The sequence below is a fragment of the Eurosta solidaginis genome, chromosome 4 (assembly GCF_040869045.1).
Source record: "Eurosta solidaginis isolate ZX-2024a chromosome 4, ASM4086904v1, whole genome shotgun sequence".
In the NCBI taxonomy this organism is placed as follows: domain Eukaryota; kingdom Metazoa; phylum Arthropoda; class Insecta; order Diptera; family Tephritidae; genus Eurosta; species Eurosta solidaginis.
This window is the reverse complement of record NC_090322.1, coordinates 137528986-137554990: the sequence shown is the minus strand read 5'-3', so window position 1 is coordinate 137554990 and position 26005 is coordinate 137528986. Positions and strand designations below refer to the sequence as shown.

Here is a 26005-nt window from a genome sequence, read left to right as displayed (position 1 = left end):
CTGGAGGCTTTTAATATATTTAAGTACCACTCGGGACTTTTTACTCCATATCACGAAGGAGCACGAAGGCCAGATCGACGTGTTAGCAGAGAATGTGAACTGGCGTTTCATCCTCCAGCTCACACAAGCGATAGCTTTAACTTCGCTGATATCGTAGACTACGATGTCTCGTATAGACCCCCAGCGGCGTAGTGGGTCAGAATATATATAGCGGTAGGTATGCCTGTTGTAAGAGGCGACTAAAATACCAGATTCAAGGGGCTGTGTAGCGCAACCCTTTCAGGTTGCCAGCGGAATATATATCTTCTCCAAACCCTATTATCAACCTCACTATCCGTGGCGAATCCTTTTTCACTAACAGACGAGGCTCCTCATGGAACTTGGGGGTGGGGAGGTACCTTAGTGGTGCTGTGTAACCGGAGCGGACCGGATCTGTATCCGGCAAAGGACCATCACATCGATAATACTCCCCAAAGTAACCTTATCGCTACACGAACAACAACATGTCTCGTGTAGTACCTATTAAGAGTTCGTAGGTCCTGTCCGCTTAGATTATTGAATTTGGCTAATAGTCTCGTTGCTAGGCGTGTAAAAAATTTGGCATTCCTTTACCTAGGGAATTAAATCTAGTGTCGCCTGTGCCACTTTGTTTCCCAGTTACTAAGATTTCCTGCTTGGCTAGGTAGTCTGTCCCTTCCTTACCTTCATGTCCCTGGTGCCCGAGAACCCAACAAAACCTTGTTTTTAGCTTCCAGATCATTTAGGACTCAAATGCATTTATCCATCTTAAAAGTAATTGCGTAAGGGTGCAAGGCACGTAAAGCTGTCTGACATAATGAGGATACTCCTCGGAGATAATCCCTTTCGTTGACATTCTCTAACGCATACTTCTATTGCATGGATTGCTGCCTAAAAAATAGTAGATGCCAGCACCCGTTTTTCCGACATCAAATTTTTATCCATCCGTGAAGCAGATCTATGAGTCATGGTGACTATATGGATTCCCTGTATCCCAAAAAGTCCAACCCACAATGGGCACCCCAAAATTGCGTGCGACTCTGAGCGTAAGGCCGATGTATTATGTAGTTGCAGTACGGGATTTCCTATGAATTTTCTTTTTACTTTCATATGCCCTGTCATGTTTACGCTCTTTAGAAAAGAGATATTTCAAAGTCTTAGTGTAGCAAGTGTTGCCTCTAAGGCACTAAGCTTCTGAGTCGCGGACTTTTATTAATTGCAAAAAAGCGAATTGGGAACACCAAATCAATTTTTCACTGCTCTTCCCCTTCACCTCGGCCGGTAGAATACCTGAAACCATACCACATTTCTCGACCGAAGCTACAAACCTAACGAGAGAATGTATGCTAGCGAGACAGCTCGACCCTAAATACCTTCACATTAGGAACCTTAACTTTAATACTATGCGGCTAATAAATGAACACATACGTCCCAAATGTTAAGAGCATCTAAAGAATGTAACCTCTATGCGGATATCCACAAATTGTGGTTAACCGTCAAAATACAATGATAAAATATTCACCGCCTTTGCATCATTCAGCAGACAAGGCTAGACGTCGTGCCAACAAACGTGCCCATACGCATAAACACGACGTCCCGCCCATTTTCATCACCCACCCTTTGAAACCTTTTGTAATTCCGCCAAATGCATAGCACTAACAACGCGGTAATCGCCATAAACTACGGACTGAACCAGCAAAGTGCAACATAGGAAGGTGCTCTTAGCTTTTGACACCGTCAGCCATGGCACACAACTCCGAAACATAGAAGGCTCACCCCTTCCCGCTTTTAAATATGGATGGCAAATTATCTGCATCGTCGGCAAGCGTCTGTTCAATTAAGGAACGAAACCTAACAACCTTGGAGAATTAACCCCTCTGTTACACCGCGTGGTGTCCTATCTCAACTTTTGTTTCATTTTTCCATATCAAAGCTGCCTTCCCGCCAGAAGGAGTTTTTTTTTCAAAAACTCTGCGGTTTTCGCACGTTAACTTAATTCTCAAACCCAATTATTTTCTCATTGTTATTTTTTTATTATTTGGGCCGATCCTGGCGGTACTGCAATGCCACATGACACAAGCCTCTAACAGCAACCTCTCACAGTTGAACACTGTGGAAACTGCTAGTTAACACAACAACAACAACAACAACAAAAATAGTTTTAACAAGTAAGGAAGGCTAAGTTCGGGTGTAACCGAACATTACATACTCAGCTGAGAGCTTTGGAGACAAAATTGTCTTTTTCATCGATACATACAAATGGTAATACTAAAAAGTGGAGCAACTTGCCTTTGCCATCTTTCTTCAGCTATCAATTCGTTTTATTGGAATATTTTTTTTAAATATGAAAATTTGGTTAAATTTGAACGCATTTCTTTATAATTTTTTTTTAAATCACCCCTGAAGAAATATTTTCGAAGAGCTTTTAATTATGTGTCCGATAAGAGTCCGAAATTGTAGAACAAGGTGACGTTTTTGGAACGATTTTCCTTCATCCTTTGTCAAATAAGCGAAAATCACCATGTAGGAAAATGAATCTAGGCTAACCCTGGAATGCGTTTGTATGACATTGGTATTAAATGGAAAGCATTAAAGAGTATTTTAAAAGGGAGTGGGCCTTAGTTCTAAAGGTAGACGTCTTTTGGAGATACATATCGCCATAAAGGTGGACCAGGGGCGACTCTAGAATGATTTTGTACGATAAGTGTATCAAATTAAAGGTATTGATGAGGGTTTTAAAAGGGAGTGGCCCCTAGTTATATATGTGAAGGCGTTTTCGAGATATCGACCAAAATGAGGACCAGGGTGACCCAGAACATCATCTGTCGGGTACCGCTAATTTATTTATATATGTAATACTATGAACAGTATTCCTGCCATGATTCAAAGGGCTCATTTCCTTCTACTTAATATGGTAGGTGTCACACCCAATTTACAAAGTTTTTTCTAAAGTTATATTTTGTGTTAAAAAACCAATGCAATCACCATGTTTCCACCCGTTTTTCGTATTTGGTATAGAATTGTAGGTTTTTCATTTTTCGAAAATTTCGATATCGAAAAAGTGGGCGTGGTCATAGTCGGATTTCGCCCATTTTTAATACCAATATAAAGTGAGTTCAGATAAGTACGTTTAGTAAACGGCCGAGCGGAAGGACATACGGTGTATAAAAACTGGGCGTGGCTTCAACCCATATATGTAATACTCCTATATTGCTAATAGAAAATGCTCGCAATGTGTTTTGAATTCGAAATCAAAACAAGACAGCCCATAAAATGTTTGTGATTGAAGCAGCATAAGTGTGACAAGAAAAAGTTTAAATTTAGGTACATTCGATTATTGAATACAAAAACAAAAACGTTTAAACAGCAATATATCGGCACTCTGATGTTTGGGAATGTACCTAGCCTTTTGTAGCAATATAAGAGTATTACATATATGCTTCAACCGATGTCGCCAATTTTCAGAGAAAACAGCTATCGTCATAGAAGCTATGCCCTTACCAAATTTCACAAGGATTGGTAAATTTTTGTTCGACTTATGGCATTAAAAGTATTCTAGACGAATTAAATGAAAAAGGGCGGAACAACGCCCATTTTGAATTTTTATTTTTGTATTTTGTTGCACCATATCATTACTGGAGTTGAATGTTGACATAATTTACTTATATACTGTAAAGATATTAAATTTTTTGTTAAAATTTCACTTAAACTAATTTTTTTTAAAGTCATCCGCTTTTGCTAATTTTTATTTAGAACACATATAGCAATAGGAGTAACGTTCCTTCCAAATTTCATCATGATATCTTCAACAACTGCCAAATTACAGCTTGCAAAACTTTTTAATTCCTTTCTTTTTAAAAGTGGGAGGTGCCACGCCCATTTTCCAAAATTTTACTAATTTTCTATTCTGCGTCATACCCACCTACCAACTTTCATCGCTTTATCCGTCTTTGGTAATGAATTATCGCACTTTTTCGGTTTTTCGATAAAGAAAAAGTGGGCGTGGTTATAGTCCCATTTTGTTCATTTTAAATAGCGAACCAGGAACTTACGTACCAAATTTCATTAAGATACCTCAACGGACATGGCTAAATGAATTTCTTTTTTCGCCCAGATTATTTTGATATAAAGAAGTCTATATCTATCTCGATTAGTTTATGCCGTTACGGGGTACCGTTATGCGAACAAAATTAATATACTATGTGAGCTTTGCTCAGCTGCGTTTAAAAAAACAACCTCATATACTTCTCTAATTATTTTCTCTTTAGGCCATACGAATAGCCGAAACAGAAGATCGTGTTCATTTAAAAAACACTTATTTTCAAAAGGCGCTGCAACTCAAGGAAAAGGGTGATATTAAAAGCGCTTTGGAATTTTTTGAAAAGACACAAAACCCAGTTCAAAATATAACTCAAATGCTTCTGGATAATCCACTGGCACTGAAAGTAAGTTATCTAAATAAAATTTTAAACTCAGTATGAGCTTTTGAATAGGTTTAAATTTTTCAGCGGTACATGCAAAACACCACCGATCCGAAAATGCTTAAATGGTGGGGACAGTATATTGAGAGTTCTGGTGACATGGATGCAGCTTTGGCAGTATATCAGAAGGCTGAAGACTGGTTTTCGCAAGTAAGACATTTGATTCAATCAAATGAAAAATGAAATGAAAGTCACACCAACAAATTGATGTGTGGACAGCTTTTCGACGTTAATTGTTCCTTGTGTTCTTGAGTGCAGTTTTTTCGCTGCACAAAGGTTAAGAGAAATGTTGTTCTCTGCGAATTTGTAGTAGAATCCCGGTATTATTTGTAAATACTCAAATATCTGTGATTTTATTACAACTTCGAAGAAATCGCTGTAACTGACTGACTGTAATGGCATCTGCGTCTAGTTCGCAATCAAGCTTACTAATGTTCAAATAAATAGCATTCATGGTCTGAAACGGAGCAAATGTTGGTGAGAATGAGCAAGTGAAAGATGCTTACATTAGTGCTGGGAGTGGTAAGTTTAAAATGTTCACTGGTGGCCTCAAAACTAAACTAACTTCGGCTTGTTCTGCACTCCCAACACCATTTCTCCAAGCTTAATTATTCAGAAGGCATTGGCTCCGATGGTGTGATCAATGGCCTGAAATAGCTAACGGTTCTCACATACTCCGTCGTCAGATCCACTTTAAGAAGCTAGGTGGTTAATGCTTATAGTTGTTACTGCGAATCCTTTCTGTCCTCATTGCCCCACCAAATTGGAAAACGCAAAACACGTAATCTTTCATTTCCTTGTTTTCACGGCGAAATACTCTCTGTACACAGAGTTTTTGAACAGGATCCTTTCATTACGAATTTAGTTCCCTTAATGTGCGGAGACCTACAATGTTGGACTGCTGTGAGTAAAATGGCGTTTCTAGTTATGATGCGATTGATGCATGCCGAAAGGGAGCGCATAGAAATGCGCATGAACGGCGACTAAATCTGTGTTCCTTCCCGTGACGTTATGCCTCACGGCGGTAACACGGGCTGTGGGTACATGAACAGGATTAATCTGGTTTCATTGGGCCACTTGAGGGCAGTGCGCTGCCCCAACGTCCAGGAAAAAAGTCTCTGCAGTCCTTTAAAGAAGGAGCGAAATCTACCCGGCCTGCGTTCCTTAAAGAAGATACGGATGAGAAACGGTCCTGGGCTATGCTCTCATGCAGCGTGATCCATGCAGGTGTTGATCGATTTGTGAAACTGCTTGCATACGACTCTGGCATCGATATTTTGAATATCGAGAATCTTTGTTTCCATATTATTAGATAACCGTTATTTTTTTTAGCAAGTGCCAGATCCATAATTTCATTCGGTATCTTAGCCCTACCGATACCTACTGGATGTAAAATACTCACACTGGCAGCACTATCCACAGCGAGATTTGGTATTGCATTTTTTGATAAGGCTAGAGTCAAGTAGCTTTTTGGATTGTTCTACTGATGAAAGTATTTCAGTTCATGTATCCGGTTGCCATGGTAAACGTAATGGCCACAGCCCGGCGGTAATAGGGTTTTGGGACAAGTGATGTAAGCTTATGAATCCGACTCTATGAAAAATAATTTTTGGGAAAAAAAGATTAAGAGTAAGAGTATATCCAAGGCGAATTCAGTACTAGGTGCTCTAATCCCAACAGCTGATTGCTTCTTCTTGATAATTTTCCATACAACGCCTTGTACTGCAACATGTCAGTTAATCGAAATCAATGCAAATTTTCTTTTAAATTGACATTCTTCTGTACGACGAATTGGTTGAACTCGCTTTGCCATCACCTGGTATGGATTCGCCTTGGCCCTAAGTATATCTAAAAAAAATTGTCAATGCTTAATATGTTTTTTTTCATACGCACATACTTAATCATTTTGGATAAGACAAGTGTGATACCTGATGATCATGATGTAATAAAGCCAGGTGTTCTTCTTGATTATTTTCCATATAGCGTCTTGTACTTTAATATGTCAGTTAATCGAAATCAATTCAAATTTTCTTTTGACTTGACATTCTTCTGCACGGCGAATTGGTTGAATTCGCTTTGCCTTTACCTGGTATGGATTCGCCTTGCTGGTATGTATTCGCCCTAAGCAAGGCGAATTCAGTACCAGGTGTTGTTACCCAAACAGCTGATTGCTTCTTCTTGATAATTTTCCATACAACGCCTTGTACTGCAAGATGTCAGTTAATCGAAATCAATGCAAATTTTCTTTTGAATTGACATTCGCCTTGGCCCTAAGTATATCTCAAAAAAATTGTCAATGCTTAGTATGTTTTTTTTTTTCATACGCACATACTTAATCATTTTGGATAAGACAAGTGTGATACCTGATGATCATGATGTAATAAAGTCAGGTGTTCTATGTGGTGACAGCTCATTTTGAAAACTCCCATATTAAACGCAGGATGAGAGAAAGGGGAAGAAAAGAAGAGGCCATTTTGTGAAATAGTACTAAATCTAGTACTTTTTTTTAGTAAAGCACGAAACTAATATTTTGTAATTTGTTTATAAAAAAGTGAATATAGGTCAAAGCGACTGCCGCGGTAAATAGGTTATGTCGCTTTCTACTATAACGAAATTTTTGGTATCCAGTTCAAAGTACTTTAGAAACAAATTTTTACTATTTTTACTTAACGGCGTCGTCCTTCGACAATGGTTTGATAAGCGATTCGAGTATATTTCTGTCAAATATTGGAGTCTGGGCTAGATCAAGCAGTTGTTTGCTAGTGTACTGGTTTGTGACAATTACCCAAAAAATGTCCCTTCAGCATTTCGTTATGCTCTTTAATGTTTTTTTTGCCTTACTATGTATATAATGCTGTCAGGGGTCATAAGAAGACATCCCGTGACAGTTCTGAGTGAATAACTAGGCTGTTAGCAACGTTTCTTTATCTTTTCCCCAAGTGCTGTCAGTAAGCAACTTGAGGATTTTGTTGCGGCATTGTACTTTGGATACAATTTCGGTGACATGTGACTTGAAGGTGATTTTGTTATCGAACGTTACCCCTAAGATCTTTGGGTGACTGAAATTCGGTAGCGTAACACCATCGACGTGAAGTCCAATATTTGCGAAATACAGGGGATATACCGATTTATTCTATAAACTCACTCGTTTTTTGGAGGGCCAGGTCCTGTTGTCATTATCGTGCAGTCGCCGGCGTAGGAAATGATGGTAACTCCTTCTGGTGTGTAAGGGAGCTTTGATATGTAGAAATCAGAAAAACAGAGTCATGGATGGACACCACCTAGCGGCACCCCCTGTTTAGTTCTACTAGATTTTGAAGTTTCGTTCCTAAATTTAAACGATGCTTGCCGACCATTCATATAATTTGCGGTCCATATTTGTAGACAAGGAGTAGCGTGCCGTGGTTGACTGTGTCAAAAACTTTCGACAGGTCGAGTGCCACTAGCACCGTCCTATGATCGGCTTTTTCCTGGTTCAGTTCGTGATTTATGTTTCCCTACTAGCGAAAGGAGTGATTTCGGTTTATACAACTCACCTTCGTTAGCTGGTTTCCCAGGCTTTAAAAGTGGAATTATCTTTGCCATTTTCCATTGTTCGTGAATGACGATGGATTTCAACGATAAATTGAAAATGTGCGTCGGATAGCTTACCCCCTCATCCCCAAGATGTGCCAGCATTGGCATGGCTATACCGTCTGGTAATGGGCGGCACGCCGTGTTTGCGTTTATGTGCCCTTCGGTTTAAAAATAGTATAATTATTATACTCAGCTGGGCAGAGCTCACAGAGTATATTAATTTTGTTCGCATAACGGATATTCCCAGCAGGCACTTGTGAACTGAACGTTGTTGCAAGTAGGCACTTCGGAATTTCTCGGAGCACTTCCTCTCTCCTTCTGAAGATATTAGTCAGATAACCAAGCGTTAGGTTGATATCACTTCTTACCAGTTGTCGATGTCATTTTGGCAAGTAGTCTACTCTAAAGTTCAGCTTATCTTTTGGGATTTCTTAAACTTCATCTATTCATGGTAATTGGAGTTTTAACCGTGCACGGATTAATGTGAGGAATATGTCGTAGTTGGCGCACTTAAGCTTCCGAATGTTTTATCAATTAAAATCTTATTTATTTTGGCGTAAATTCCCACGATGGCCGGCTCTTTGTACCGGAGCGGCTCGGCGTTTTTCCCCCGACAGAGTTCTGTCAGTTCAGTATAACCCTAGTTAATTTGTGATGTGAGGCAGATAGAACACCTGTTGTTGTTGTTGTAGTGATAAGGACACTCCCAGAAGGCCCTGTTGATGTTTTTGTTGTTGTTGTTGTATTAACGATAAATACACTCCCCGAAGACCCTGGAGAGTGTTATAGATGTTGATGGTCCTATGCCGGATGCAGATCCTGTACGTTTTACTTGAAACCTTCTATACCATCCCGCCCTCCCACCTTATAGATCCATGAATGACTTGGGATCGCCAGAGTATCGGCTGTTAAAGAAACTGGATTTGCCACGGATAGGTGAGGTTGACAATTGGGTTGGAGGAGCTATATATTGCGCTGGCAATCCCTTGAAAGGGCTGTGCTACACAACCCCTTGAATCAATTTGGTATTTTAGTCACCTCTTACGGCAGGCATACCTGCCGCGGGTATATTCTAAGCCCCATAACCAAAGGGGTTGTTTAGCGCAATCAATATGGTCATATTAAATCGTTCCCGAGGTTGTCGGGCTTATACTTTAATAGAGCTTGTTATCGGAACGTACCGGATATATTTACGTCCAAGGAATGTCAACATGGATAACCCTCCCCAAAGGCTTCGGGGAGTAATTTATCGCTATAACAACAAGAACAGTGAAATATTCCTTCGCAGACCAAGACTATAATGACGTAAAACAGAGATGGGCGCAAAATACCTAATTGGATCGTAGCGCTAGTAAAGCCTTACCCAAACTCATGAATCATAAACAGACCAAGGGTTAACCTTAAACAGAGAAAAGCACAAAATACGCAATAAAGTCATTGCACCAGTAGATAATTTTTAAGGGCTCATTTAAAAATAAAATAAATGTAAGACGCGGTAACCTCTGAACAGATTTTAGGACGAGCCTTTCTTCCAATTTGTGTCGTGCTCCTTTTAAATTTAAATTGGCCAGACGGAGCCTACTTGGTTTATGCCGACTCCGAACGGCATCTGCAAGACATATGAGTTTTCACTGAGTGCTTTCATGGGAGAAATATACTCGGACTGCTTGCCCAACACTGCTTGCCCAACCCCGCTTAGAAAAATTTTCTTCTAATTGAAAAAACTTGTTTATAAGAATTTGATGCTGCTTTGCCCAGGGCGTGAACCCAGGACTGTCGGTGTGGTAGCCGGAGCGTGTTACCATAACACTACGTCGGCTGCCTAATGGCTCTTTAGTTTAGTCCATTCTTGATCATTTCTTTGACTTTCAACCATAAAAAAGGCTTTAACAATAAAATAAGCAACTGACCAAGCTAAATGAATAAATACAACCCACTCTTTAATTTTAGGTAAAAATCCTGTGCTACTTGGGTAAAATATCTAAAGCCGACGCTATAGCAAGGCAATCAGGCGATCGCGCGGCCTGCTATCACTTAGCTCGTCATTATGAGAATGTTGGTAAATTTCAAGAAGCTATCATGTTCTATACTCGCGCTCAAACATTTAGCAATGCCATACGTATTTGTAAGGAGAATGATTTCCAAGATGAACTCTGGACCGTTGCTAGCTCTTCGCGAAACCGTGACAAGGCGATTGCTGCGGCATACTTCGAAGAATGTGGCTCTTTCAAACGTGCTGTGGAGCTTTACCATCGTGCTGACATGTTGCATAAGGCATTGGAAATGGCATTTGAGTCTGAACAGCCCGAAGTTTTAGAGATAATTGCATCGGAATTGACTGTTGATTCAGATTCAGAATTGGTGAATCGGTGCGCTGATTTTTTTACAACCATTGAACAGTATCAAAAGGCTGTTTATCTTTTGGCTAAGACAAAACATTTGAAACGTTCATTAGAAATATGTACAGAGAAAGGCATACCAATAACCGAAGAGTTGGCGCAAATGCTAACTCCCGAGAAAAATCAATTGGAGGAACAAGAACGTATATGGATCCTAACACAGTTGGGCGATTTGTTACAACAGCAAGGTGACTATCATACGGCAACTAAAAAATTCACGCAAGCCGGCGATAAAGTGCGCGCCATGAAGAGTTTGCTTAAATCGGGTAGCACCGAAAAGATAATCTTTTTTGCAAATATGTCGCGTCAACGTGAAGTCTACATAATGGCTGCGAATTATTTGCAAGCCTTAAATTGGCAGGAAGATCCACAAATACTTAAGCATATTGTGACATTTTACTCCAAGGGACAGGCACACGATTCCTTGGCGAACTTTTATGCAATTTGTGCACAAATTGAAATCGATGAATATCATGATTATGAGAAAGCCTTGAGGGCAATGCATGAAGCTGCGAACTGTTTGAAGAAGTTAGGTCACTCTCAACATGCGCTCAATAATTTAGAGCGCACTATTGGGGATGTAAAGACAATTTTGGATACACAGAATGCATTGAAAAATGGTGATAACCAAGCGGTAATTGCAGCATGCCGAAATATGTTGAGTAAGTTAAGACCCATACAAGATTATATACTTACATGCAAATTCTTTCCTTAATGGAAGCGCCAACGTCCTCGACAAATTTTACTGAGTACAATTAAGCTATCCAGAGCTTTCCTTGCCTGGTTAGGTTAAGTTGAACAGACCGGCCTAAGGACCCCACATATCCTTATATTGTCGAAAGTATTCGCGGAAGTTTGTTCGGCGACCAAATAGAAAAACCGTATCAAGACCGGGATCTATGATGTTATCAAGTAACTGCCACCTGTTGTTACTGTAACCCATTGCTGTCCATCAATTGATCACACGTATTTTTACTCTCCATCGTTCAGTCGTTAGCGAACCAGCAACGAATAAACACCAAGCTTGGCCGCGACGCTTACATGCCAACCTAATATATACGCAAGCAAGTCATTTTCTGTCAAAAATGTGTCTTGCACATACAACTTGTATGAGAGCAACCAAAATTGAATTTGCATGTTCGTGTATGCAATACCTACAATGCAATGTGAGAAATGTTGTATGCTAGAAAATGCCTTTGGCGACTTGCAATGCCTTTTATGTTACAAGTCGTTCAAGGGAGGCTATAGATGCAATATTAAAAGGCATTTCGATTCCTCCACACAAAAATATAAAAATTTTAGACAAAAAAGCTAGTCAGGTATTATATGAAGAAACGAAATTAGACTTTTGGAAAAATTCAAAGGGTGGTTGGCTAAAGTAGAAAATGAGCAAGTTGTCAGGCAATCAAATAGAAAAATGAAAACTGAGCTATATTCAATGATCAGCTTAGGCATTGCTAAATAAGGCTGGCCTTTTATAGATGGAGTTTTTGTTAAAAAACAAAATTAATCTTGATACAGAACTAGTGAAAAATATAACCATATCCCGCTAAACAGTAGCCCGATGGATTGATGAACTGGGAATACACATTCAATCTGAAATAAAGAAAACAATTAATGATTACCAATTTTTTTCTCTGTGCTTGGACGAAACCACCGATATTAATGATTTATGTCAACTGGCGATATGTGTTCGGACAATTAACGTAAATTATGAAATAGCTGAAACAATGTTTTCTCTTGAAACATTCTGTGGTAATGTGACAAGAAAGATCTTGTTCGACGTAGTAAACGAAAAGGTTTTTTCAGTTTTCGATGCAAACAAATTTGCACGTACATACGGATGGGGCAAACGTTATGACCGGCAAGAATGAAGGGTTCATAGACCAGTTGAATAAAAATGGAATTTCTCGAAGAAATTTTCATTGCATTATTCATCAAGTTGCACTCGCTTCAAAATTTTTTGAGCGGCCATCCTGTCATGAAACATGCAGAACAGATTATCAATGAAATACGGGGAGGGTACCATTCCCTCACCCACAGAAAGTTTGTAAATTTTTTAAAAACAACTTCTGCTCGGCATGATGACCTAAAAATGTTTACAGACATTCGTTGGCTAAGTCGTGGGGATTGTCTCAACAGGTTATTTGAGTTGAGGTAAGAAGTTTTGCAATTTCTTGAAATTAATTGTAACGATGACGTCCTAGTTCGATCTTTAAAAGATGATAATTTTATTTTGGATTTAGCATTTTTGGCTGATGTCTTTTTTTTTTGAACAAACTCAATTTAAAGCTTCAAGGAAAAGAAGAAAAGAAATAGGAATAAACGATGCTGTGAAAAATGTGCATCAATTCCAAACAGAACTGTTTTTGCTTTTAAGGGAACTTCAATCTGGAGATTATACCCATTTTCCGAAAACTTCGGCTATTATTAAGAAACATACAGGTGTTATGCCGAGCGATCATATTGTAATTCTCGAAAAATTGTTTAACAATTTTGAAGACAGATTTCAGGATTTTGTTTGTTTTCAACCATTTCTTGACATCTTTGAAACCCCCTTCAAATGCGATATAAGTAAGTATGAATTTGAAATTCAGTCCGAGCTAATCATCTTACGAAGCGAAAACTTTCCACCGCACGGAGATAATATTGAATTCTGGAAAAATTTAGAAGAATCATCATATCCAATATTGAAAAAATATCTTTTCTGCGCCTATCACTTTTTCCCACAGCATATTTTTGTGAGAGAATTTTTTCGGACTTAAAGTTCATTTGCCCAAGCAGCGCAACAATTTAACATCAAGTCATTTATCGAATATACTTTTATTAAGAAGCTGTCACGAAAGTATACATAGATATTGAAGATTTTGTTAAAGATATAGAGTTTTACAAACCCAAATAAATATAAGGAGTTATATAAATATATCATCACGAAAAAAAATCAAAATGAATTTTTTTATTTATTTAAATTTCAATTGGAAACCGGGAGGGAGGTAAGGTTTCCAAATGAATGGTTTAAAATAAATAAAATATTGAATATTTTGATTTGGTGATTTTTTCCATGATATATTAATTTGTAAAATTATATTATGTCTTTAATCAAACTGATAATTTAAAGGATATGAGAAAGATTGTTGGAAGTTTTTTGTGTCGTTGTGCTCTTTGAATCGAATGCAAGTTGATGGTTGATGCAATATGCCTAAAAAATTTAATTTTTGTTCAGTTGACCTACAAAGCATTTATTTTACAGTCATAATGTTTTCCCATCAGTCAACACACTTATCTATATACATATTAATACGCTAACAAAATTTCCATACAATCAATTGACAGGCTGTTTCGCATACTTAGCATACGTAAAATCATATAAAAGTTATATGAATCGATTCGTTTTGATCAGCCGCAGTGCATAGGCCTATTTTTGGTAACAAATATTACTCTATTTGTTTATAATTAATAGAAAAAGTTTTTTGTAAATTCGAACAATTCATACAAATATCGTAAGTCATTTTCGTGCACAAGCGCGCCATCTTTGAGAACAAGTATCTAAGTGTTCTAATGCGAATTTCAAAGACCTAAACCTTTATGCACAAGCGCGCCGTCTTTGGGAACAATTATTTAAGTTTTCTAATGTGAATTTCAAATTTTATGTATACTCGCTAAATTCGAAAGCACAAACGTTTCACCTACATACAAATATGGTTCCCCATTGTTGCCGCTTACCTATAATAATAGTCTCTACCAAAATCCTAATTATTCCAAATTATTTTTAGCGTACCAAAAAATCTTAAATAGAATTAATTTTTGACCGGCCCATTTTTTGTGGCAAATTTCACTTAAACGTAAATACATAAGTCTTTATTTAACAGATTCTTTGTTTTTTATTTTAGTTGTTTTCAAAAAAAACATGAAATCGCAATTAATGAGTTAACTTTTGTTGAAACTAATTTATTTATAACAATTAATAGCAAATTTGCCCGAAAATGTTTTTGCATTTGCAGATTTAATCCTTATTTTAGATAAAGTACGTCTTATACTGAACGAAAAAAAAAGTTACAAAAATATAACATTACATTTTTTATATTGCCTTTTATGCTAATTTATTTTAGTTCTTATTTTATTTTATTATATATTCTCTTATTTCAATTTGATTTGTTATTATTTAAATGCAATTTGACTGAATCGGAAAATTTCACATTGTATATTAAACGAAACAAAAAAACGTCCCAAAAACGTTTTTTATTTTAGGTCAAATCGGTTACCGGCATCATAGCGGCCGTATTGCATAGGCAGTATATTACCCACTATCTATATATTAATACGCTAATCTATATATTAATACGCTAACAAAATTTCCATACAAACAATTGACAGGCGGTTTCGCATAGTTAGCATACGTAAAATCATATAAAAGTGATATGAATCGATTCGTATAGATCAGCCACAGTGCATAGGCCTATTTTTGTTAACAAATATTACTCTATTTGTTTATAATTAATAGAAAAACTTTTTCGTAAATCCAACAATCTCTCCAAATATGGATATTTACTTTCTTGCACAAAAGCGCGCCATCCTTGGACAAATTATGTAAGTGCTCTAAGACACAAACCTACATAAGTGTACGCGCTACACGGTGAAAGATTAAAACATGGTTTCCCATTGTTGCCACTTGCCTATAATAGCCTCTATCAAAATCCTAAAAAATTGTTCCAAAATATTTGTAGCGTACCAAAAAGCTTAAATAGAATTTATTTTTGACCGGCCCATTTTTCGTGGCAAATTTCACTTACACGTAAATACATAAGTCTTTATTTAACAGATTCTTTGATTTTAATTTAGTTGTTTTCAAAAAAACATGAAATCGCAAATAATGAGTTAACTTTAGTTGAAACTAACTAATTTATTTATAAGAATTAATGGCAAATTTGCCCGAAAATATTTTTGCATTTGCAGATTTAATCCTCATTTTAGATAAAGTACGTCTTATACTGAACGAAAAAAAAAGTTACAAAAATATAACATTAAATTTTTTATATTACCTTTTATGCTAATTTATTTTACTTCTTATTTTATTTTATTATATATTCTCTTATTTCAAAATGGTTTATTATTATTATACTGCAACTTGACTGAATCGGAAAATTTCACATTGTATATTAAACGAAACAAAAAAACGTCCCAAAAACGTCTTTGATTTTAGGTCAAAACGGCAACCGGCATCATAGCGTGCATAGTCAGTATATTACCCACTATCTATAGGCTCCATTACTGATACTTAGCATAGACCTGACTTGGCTTGCGAACTGTCACTTACAGTTCTGTTAAATGAACATTGCATGTTACTGATTACTCAAAACTTAGCAACACTTAACTTGACTTAGAAGTCTGTTGAATTTTGATTTTCTATGTAAGTTCTAAGTGACGTTTACATTTTGAGATGCCATTTGTTTGTTTCCATTTCATTTTGACATTTTGTCATACAAATTGACATTTATTTAAAAGTAAATTTCAACGCTGATTATGATGCCAGGTTGTATGCGCCAAGTGGAGTATAATCGTGGCTAAGTTGCCAAGTTTACGCCAAGTCAAGTCAAGTCTATGCTAAGTATCAGTAACGGGAGCTTATATATTAATACGCTAACAAAATTTCCATACAATCAATTGACAGGCTGTTTCGCATACTTAGCATACGTAAAATCATATAAAAGTTATATGAATCGATTCGTTTTGATTTGATTTGGTAACAAATATTACTCTATTTGTTTATAATTAATAGAAAAAGTTTTTTGTAAATTCGAACAATTCATACAAATATCGTAAGTCATTTTCGTGCACAAGCCCGCCATCTTTGAGAACAAGTATCTACGTGTTCTAATGCGAATTTCAAAGACCTAAACCTTTATGCACAAGTGCGCCGTTTTTGGGAACAATTATTTAAGTTTTCTAATGTGAATTTCAAATTTTATGTATACTCGCTAAATTCGAAAAAACAAACGTTTCACCTACATTCAAATATGGTTCCCCATTGTTGCCGCTTACCTATAATAGTCTCTACCAAAATCCTAAAAAATTCTTCCAAATTATTTTTAGCGTACCAAAAAATCTTAAATAGAATTAATTTTTGACCGGCCCATTTTTTGTGGCAAATTTCACTTAAACGTAAATACATAAGTCTTTATTTAACAGATTCTTTGTTTTTTATTTTAATTGTTTTCAAAAAAACATGAAATCGCAATTAATGAGTTAACTTTTGTTGAAACTAACTAATTTATTTATAACAATTAATAGCAAATTTGCCCGAAAATGTTTTTGCATTTGCAGATTTAATCCTTATTTTAGATAAAGTACGTCTTATACTGAACAAAAAAAAAAGTTACAAAAATATAACATTACATTTTTTATATTGCCGTTTATGCTAATTTATTTTAGTTCTTATAAATGTTTTTGCATTTGCAGATTTAATCCTTATTTTAGATAAAGTACGTCGTATACTGAACAAAAAAAAAAAAGTTACAAAAATATAACATTACATTTTTTATATTGCCTTTTATGCTAATTTATTTTAGTTCTTGTTTTATTTTATTATATATTCTCCTATTTCAAATTGGTTTGTTATTATTTAAATGCAACTTGACTGAATCGGAAAATTTCACGGTGTATATTAAACGAAACAAAAAAACGTCCCAAAAACGTTTTTGATTTTAGGTCAAAGCGGTTACCGGCATCATAGCGGCCGTATTGCATAGGCAGTATATTACCCACTATCTATATATTAATACGCTAATCTATATATATTAATACCCTAACAAAATTTCCATACAAACAATTGAAAGGCAGTTTCGCATAGTTAGCATACGTAAAATCATATAAAAGTGATATGAATCGATTCGTATAGATCAGCTGCAGTGCATAGGCCTATTTTTGTTAACAAATATTACCCTATTTGTTCATAATTAATAGAAAAAGTTTTTTGTCAATCCAACAATCTCTCCAAATATGGATATTTACTTTCTTGCACAAAAGCGCGCCATCTTTGGACAAATTATGTAAGTGATCTAAGACACAAACCTACATAAGCGTACGCGCTACACGGTGAAAGATTAAAACATAGTTTCCCATTGTTGCCACTTACCTATAATAGCCTCTACCAAAATCCTAAAAAATTGTTCCAAAATAATTTGTAGCATACGGAAAAGCTTAAATAGAATTTATTTTTGACCGGCCCATTTTTTGTGGCAAATTTCAATTACACGTAAATACATAAGTCTTTATTTAACAGATTCTTTGTTTTTTATTTTAGTTGTTTTCAAAAAAACATGAAATCGCAAATAATGAGTTAACTTTAGTTGAAACTAACTAATTTATTTATAACAATTAATGGCAAATTTGCCCGAAAATATTTTTGCATTTGCAGATTTAATCCTCATTTTAGATAAAGTACGTCTTATACTGAACGAAAAAAAAAAGTTACAAAAATATAACATTAAATTTTTTATATTGCCTTTTATGCTAATTTATTTTACTTCTTATTTTATTTTATTATATATTCTCTTATTTCAAATTGGTTTATTATTATTTAACTGCAACTTGACTGAATCGGAAAATTTCACATTGTATATTAAACGAAACAAAAAAACGTTCCAAAAACTTGTTTGATTTTAGGTCAGAACGGGAACCGGCATCATTTCGTGCATAGTCAGTATATTACCCACTATCTATATATTAATACGCTAACAAAATTTCCATACAATCAATTGACAGGCTGTTTCGCATACTTAGCATACGTAAAATCATATAAAAGTTATATGAATCGATTCGTTTTGATCAGCCGCAGTGCATAGGCCTATTTTTGGTAACAAATATTACTCTATTTGTTTATAATTAATAGAAAAAGTTTTTTGTAAATTCGAACAATTCATACAAATATCGTAAGTCATTTTCGTGCACAAGCGCGCCATCTTTGAGAACAAGTATCTAAGTGTTCTAATGCGAATTTCAAAGACCTAAACCTTTATGCACAAGCGCGCCGTCTTTGGGAACAATTATTTAAGTTTTCTAATGTGAATTTCAAATTTTATGTATACTCGCTAAATTCGAAAGCACAAACGTTTCACCTACATTCAAATATGGTTCCCCATTGTTGCCGCTTACCTATAATAATAGTCTCTACCAAAATCCTAATTATTCCAAATTATTTTTAGCGTACCAAAAAATCTTAAATAGAATTAATTTTTGACCGGCCCATTTTTTGTGGCAAATTTCACTTAAACGTAAATACATAAGTCTTTATTTAACAGATTCTTTGTTTTTTATTTTAGTTGTTTTCAAAAAAAACATGAAATCGCAATTAATGAGTTAACTTTTGTTGAAACTAATTTATTTATAACAATTAATAGGTAATTTGCCCGAAAATGTTTTTGCATTTGCAGATTTAATCCTTATTTTAGATAAAGTACGTCGTATACTGAACAAAAAAAAAAGTTACAAAAATATAACATTACATTTTTTATATTGCCGTTTATGCTAATTTATTTTAGTTCTTATAAATGTTTTTGCATTTGCAGATTTAATCCTTATTTTAGATAAAGTACGTCGTATACTGAACAAAAAAAAAAAAGTTACAAAAATATAACATTACATTTTTTATATTGCCTTTTATGCTAATTTATTTTAGTTCTTATTTTATTTTATTATATATTCTCCTATTTCAAATTGGTTTGTTATTATTTAAATGCAACTTGACTGAATCGGAAAATTTCACGGTGTATATTAAACGAAACAAAAAAACGTCCCAAAAACGTTTTTGATTTTAGGTCAAAGCGGTTACCGGCATCATAGCGGCCGTATTGCATAGGCAGTATATTACCCACTATCTATATATTAATACGCTAATCTATATATATTAATACCCTAACAAAATTTCCATACAAACAATTGAAAGGCAGTTTCGCATAGTTAGCATACGTAAAATCATATAAAAGTGATATGAATCGATTCGTATAGATCAGCTGCAGTGCATAGGCCTATTTTTGTTAACAAATATTACTCTATTTGTTCATAATTAATAGAAAAAGTTTTTTGTCAATCCAACAATCTCTCCAAATATGGATATTTACTTTCTTGCACAAAAGCGCGCCATCTTTGGACAAATTATGTAAGTGATCTAAGACACAAACCTACATAAGCGTACGCGCTACACGGTGAAAGATTAAAACATAGTTTCCCATTATTGCCACTTACCTATAATAGCCTCTACCAAAATCCTAAAAAATTGTTCCAAAATAATTTGTAGCATACCGAAAAGCTTAAATAGAATTTATTTTTGACCGGCCCATTTTTTGTGGCAAATTTCAATTACACGTAAAGACTTATTTATTTAACAGATTCTTTGTTTTTTATTTTAGTTGTTTTCAAAAAAACATGAAATCGCAAATAATGAGTTAACTTTAGTTGAAACTAACTAATTTATTTATAACAATTAATGGCAAATTTGCCCGAAAATATTTTTGCATTTGCAGATTTAATCCTCATTTTAGATAAAGTACGTCTTATACTGAACGAAAAAAAAAGTTACAAAAATATAACATTAAATTTTTTATATTGCCTTGTATGCTAATTTATTTTACTTCTTATTTTATTTTATTATATATTCTCTTATTTCAAATTGGTTTATTATTATTTAACTGCAACTTGACTGAATCGGAAAATTTCACATTGTATATTAAACGAAACAAAAAAATGTTCCAAAAACTTGTTTGATTTTAGGTCAGAACGGGAACCGGCATCATATCGTGCATAGTCAGTATATTACCCACTATCTATATATTAATACGCTAACAAAATTTCCATACAATCAATTGACAGGCTGTTTCGCATACTTAGCATACGTAAAATCATATAAAAGTTATATGAATCGATTCGTTTTGATCAGCCGCAGTGCATAGGCCTATTTGTGGTAACAAATATTACTCTATTTGTTTATAATTAATGGAAAAAGTTTTTTTTTAATTCGAACAATTCATACAAATATCGTAAGTCATTTTCGTGCACAAGCGCGCCATCTTTGAGAACAAGTATCTAAGTATTCTAATGCGAATTTCAAAGACCTAAACCTTTATGCACAAGCGCGCCGTCTTTGGGAACAATTATTTAAGTTTTCTAATGTGAATTTCAAATTTTATGTATACTCGCTAAATTCGAAAGCACAAACGTTTCACCTACATTCAAATATGGTTCCCCATTGTTGCCGCTTACCTATGTATAATAGTCTCTACCAAAATCCTAAAAAACTGTTCCAAATCTTAAATAGAATTAATTTTTGACCGACCCATTTTTTGTGGCAAATTTCACTTAAACGTAAATACATAAGTCTTTATTTAGCAGATTCTTTGTTTTTTATTTTAGTTGTTTTCAAAAAAACATGAAATCGCAAAACTAACTAATTTATTTATAACAATTAATAGCAAATTTGGCCGAAAATATTTTTGCATTTGCAGGTTTAATCCTTATTTTAGATAAAGTACGTCGTATACTGAACAAAAAAAAGTTACAAAAATATAACATTACATTTTTTATATTGCCTTTTATGCTAATTTATTTTAGTTCTTATTTTATTTTATTATATATTCTCTTATTTCCAATTGGTTTGTTATTATTTAAATGCAACTTCACTGAATCGGAAAATTTCACGTTGTATATTAAACGAAACAAAAAAACGTCCCAAAAACGTTTTTGATTTTAGGTCAAAGCGGTTACCGGCATCATAGCGGCCGTATTGCATAGGCAGTATATTACCCACTATCTATATATTAATACGCTAATCTATATATTAATACGCTAACAAAATTTCCATACAAACAATTGACAGGCGGTTTCGCATAGTTAGCATACGTAAAATCATATAAAAGTGATATGAATCGATTCGTATAGATCAGCCACAGTGCATAGGCCTATTTTTGTTAACAAATATTACTCTATTTGTTTATAATTAATGGAAAAACTTTTTCGTAAATCCAACAATCTCTCCAAATATGGATATTTATTTTCTTGCACAAAAGCGCGCCATCTTGGACACATTATGTAAGTGCTCTAAGACACAAACCTACATAAGCGTACGCGCTACACGGTGAAAGATTAAAACATGGTTTCCCATTGTTGCCACTTGCCTATAATAGTCTCTATCAAAATTCTAAAAAATTGTTCCAAAATATTTGTAGCGTACCAAAAAGCTTAAATAGAATTTAGTTTTGACCGGCCCATTTTTCGTGGCAAATTTCACTTACACGTAAACACATAAGTCTTTATTTAACAGATTCTTTGTTTTTAATTTAGTTGTTTTCAAAAAAACATGAAATCGCAAATAATGAGTTAACTTTAGTTGAAACTAACTAATTTATTTATAACAATTAATGGCAAAGTACGTCTTATACTGAACGAAAAAAAAAAAAGTTACAAAAATATAACATTAAATTTTTTATATTACCTTTTATGCTAATTTATTTACTTCTTATTTTATTTTATTATATATTCTCTTATTTCAAAATGGTTTATTATTATTATACTGCAACTTGATTGAATCGGAAAATTTCACATTGTATATTAAACGAAACAAAAAAACGTCTTTGATTTTAGGTCAAAACGGAAACCGGCATCGTAGCGTGCATAGTCAGTATATTACCCACTATATTTATTATTAGGCTAACTTTGTTGGATTATATATCCATTAATCGGATGCTTAGATCCCATAACCCTAATTTTTGTATGTCGCTTAAAGTTATGAAATCAATTTTATTTTAGTAAATATGTTTACGTGAATAACTTTAATGTTTTTGTTTGTTATTCTTTTCTTTCTAATTTATTCTGCCTTGTTATATCTTAGTATTGTATTGTTCACAGACGACATTTTATCGTAGATATGGTCATATATATTCATGAAATGGAGTGTTTACAAATTTAATACAAATTAATTACGTACATAGATCTCAATGGGAATCCCAACATTAAATATCCGAACATTAGAATCTTCATATTTCCACAATGATCACATTAAATCCCGGAAAAAGTCTAAGTGCACTTATTGCGTTTTTATATGGAACTGTTTGTTCACTTCACTTAATTTTTTCGCAATTTAAGTACTTTATTTTTTCTTTGATTAAACATTTTTTAGTAAACTCTGCTTTCTTTCTCATTACATAATTTTTTTATATTTTAATTTTATTTTTTATGAAGGTATCCGCTATTCTACTCGAAATTTTTGTTTTGTGTCACACTTACATATTATATATGTATTTATACAAAATTAAACGGGTGGCGTGAAATAGGCTAAATTCCTTTAGCAAATTTCTTCGTTTTTAACTAAAAGTTCGTTTTTTTTTGAATTATGACACAATTGAAGTAAATGGGCGATATATGTATATGGGTTATATAGGCCTACTGGGGAACCGAGCTCCCAAAACTAACTTCGGTAGCGGCCAACGGGGAACTTCCGGGTGGTGTGGAAAAACCTATTTTTCAATTCAATTTCAAGTAATTTCACCATAATTCTATGTCAATTTCATTTGATTTTACATAATTTTTATATTTTTGTTTAAAGAACTCCATACCAAAACGTTATAATTACACGCGAAAAGTTTGTAGAAAATTTAAGAAAATACAATCAAAAAGTACATGGTCTTAGATCAAATTCAAAATTTTAAGGAAAAAGTTAAGTAAGTTAGACCAGTTTGCTATATTTCCAACACTTGATGCATAGACTTAGTTGAAAAAAATACACGTTGGTCGAATTTCGACCACAGGCGATACTAGTAAAAATTAATTTGCATTAAATCATTAACATCGGTAATACAAGAATTTTATCAAATGCAAAATCTGTAAAATACCGCCCTTATTTAAAAATGTGTAGGCTTAACAAGTAACACAATTTAATTTTTTATTTGAAGATCTAACACGTTCCAAATTTTCTACTCCAATCCAATATGCTGTTATTTTGGTTTAAATTTCCTACTGGGCTGCTCCCATTATCTCGTTCTCACTCATACACTCACGTTTTTCGTTTTTGAAACCACTGCTGTAACCACAAAAATACGCGCTGATGCCTTAAGAGAACATAACGCATGGCCAAAACTTTTTACTGCCACACTATATTCGTACATTGATTTTGCGCATATCTTTTAAACTATTTAACTAAAGAAGGATTTCCTGAGCGCCTTTCGAAAGGATTCCAAAAGGCATTATTCTTTTTATTTAAATTTCGATGTACCGTGCATGGCTTTAAAGTAATGGTGGGTTTTGTTGCACTGCCACGCTACCAAAATAGTGTAGCCATATATTGAACTAGCCCCTTCTAGGACTAGTCAGACTTCCGCGGGAATGATCTTTAGACCCATGGAACTTCCGGGCTTGTGGTTTTTATTTGCCTCGAACAAAGGCCATAGCTTACCGGGGGAATATACTACCTTGACCCACTGGGGGCAAATACTAGAATCTGCCTAGGACCCACCCTACTTGAAGCTGGTAAATCGCAAGCCGCACTTGCATGCGATACTAAAAGGCAGGTTCGGTATTTTAATGATATGAATAGCTTTTTTGGCCTGATGTCATAAGACTTCCAAAGATCTTTGACTCTTGGAAACCTTGCGTATGGGTCATTGCCTGACCTGCTGAGTTGGTTGTTATCTCACTCAATCTCGGTGGCAAGTCTTCTGTATAAGATTCGAAGGTGAGTTGCTTTGTCAGCTCACCCCCCTCTTCGTTATCGTCTAAGCCCATATAACCCGGAACGTAATATACATAGGTGTAAGGATTTCCCCATTTTAAGGCTATATGTTTATGAACGGAACAGCACAATACGCTCCTGACTCTACAACTTGTATTACTTAGGAGCCATTGATACACCGTGTATCGTATCTTTCAACAATTCCACAAATTTGCATCATGTTCATCTTTAAGATCTTTTTCGAAGCGCAAGCACGTAGTTTCTGCGCTTATGTTAGGTGACGAAATATGCAGATGGGATGCGCACAATGGCACACCGTGCAGCTGTCAGCAACCCAAAAAGAAGTTTCAAACTAAGTCAGGTCTTTCCACACTTGCTTCATTCAATGATGTGCCCTTCATCTTCAGTCTACAGTGCGTCCTGACAGATACACAAGGAAAGAAGTAGACTGAGATAATAAGGTGAGTTGAAAATTTTGCTTGAATTTCTTCTGCTGTTGTGTTGTTGGCATCGAGCACTCAACAACATTTGAAACTCCACAAGATTGAAATTGATATACTTCCTACTGGTCCATATATATTGCAATGATCTTTTCTCTCAAATTCTCCAAGAGTTATTTTATCTGATGCAATCATCTTTCATACTTTATCCTAGGGCGGATATGATAAGAGACCTTCAGAGTGTGAGTTTGGCCGTCGTGAGAGGTCTTAACTTTGCCACTACCACAACATCGATACCGCTTTGACAGCGCCGTAAGTTAGGAACATCGATACCAAAAGATATTGTTAACTTACGGCGCTTTCAAAGCGAGGCATAGAAAATCCGGCCTTTACTTTTTGTCCCGTTTTTTTTAACAAACTACATTTCCACAAATAAATGCCGCCATACATTGAACTCATCTGTCAGGCGAAGCAAGGAAACAAAGCGTTTTATGTTAATCTGGAATTTACAGCGACGATTTCTTTTATCATACCTTTAATCCTAAATGTGTACTTCTGTTCACGTTACACTCTATTTTTTTTAGTTAAACCGGAAACACCTCCAATACGTCAAGCTGATATACTTGCTATGCTGGTTCGTGCCTTGGGCTATTCGAAACAGTGGGCTGAAGCTGGTCGTGCTTTGAAGGAATTGGCAATGAAAGATAACGGGTGGAGTACTGTTGGCTTGGTCGATAAAGCTCTGGTCCAACGGATAGCAAAGGAATGTAATTTGGATTTTGATATTATTTGGAACTCTGGAAGAAGGCGCGTGAACGTAAATGGCACTGAAAGCGATCTAGACAGAGATGAGGAGATAGAAGAAGAATTGCGTTAGAAAACATGATAGCTGTGTTTTTTGCTAAATTTTTATGATCCATAAAATAAATTCGATAAAACTAAATTTGAGTTTTAATAGTAAAGGCAAAAGCTTGCTTGTGGGGACACAACTATTCTCACATTAAACAATCCTTCACAGTAAAAAGTGGAGTTTTACTTTTAATACCAGTTGCTATTGAACTTAAACATTTTTGGTATTAAATTTGTGTTTTAATTCTAAAAAGTTTTATTTTAAGAATATGAAATATTATTGAAATAAATTTTAATCCAAAATCGTATTGAAACAAAACTTTAATCAATGCTGATTGTCGCGTTTTAAAAATATTAATCCTGTAACGAATTTACTGCAATTCCCCTTATTTGCAATCTTCTGCTAACGTTCGTATCGCTAAATTGTTGAATAAATTACTCCAATATTTTATTAAAGTACTTCACAATAACACTTATACTTTGCAACGAATAGCTTGCTTAATAACCAAACTGATTGATAGCTCAAAT

General features: G+C 34.8%; 1 protein-coding gene across 3 annotated transcripts in view; it reads left to right on the top strand.

Moving 5' to 3' along the window:
• Positions 1 to 25611, top strand: part of rempA (intraflagellar transport protein rempA) — a 77888-nt gene extending 52277 nt beyond the window's left edge. For all 3 annotated transcript variants that reach the window (XM_067783016.1, XM_067783017.1, XM_067783018.1), the window contains exons 11-14: positions 4287 to 4463; positions 4527 to 4649; positions 10026 to 11136; positions 25213 to 25611. In XM_067783016.1, the coding sequence (XP_067639117.1) occupies positions 4287 to 4463; positions 4527 to 4649; positions 10026 to 11136; positions 25213 to 25505 (1704 nt within the window). In that variant the 3' untranslated portion in view covers positions 25506 to 25611. The remainder of the gene's footprint in view (positions 1 to 4286; positions 4464 to 4526; positions 4650 to 10025; positions 11137 to 25212) is intronic.
• The last annotated feature ends 394 nt before the right edge of the window (positions 25612 to 26005 follow it).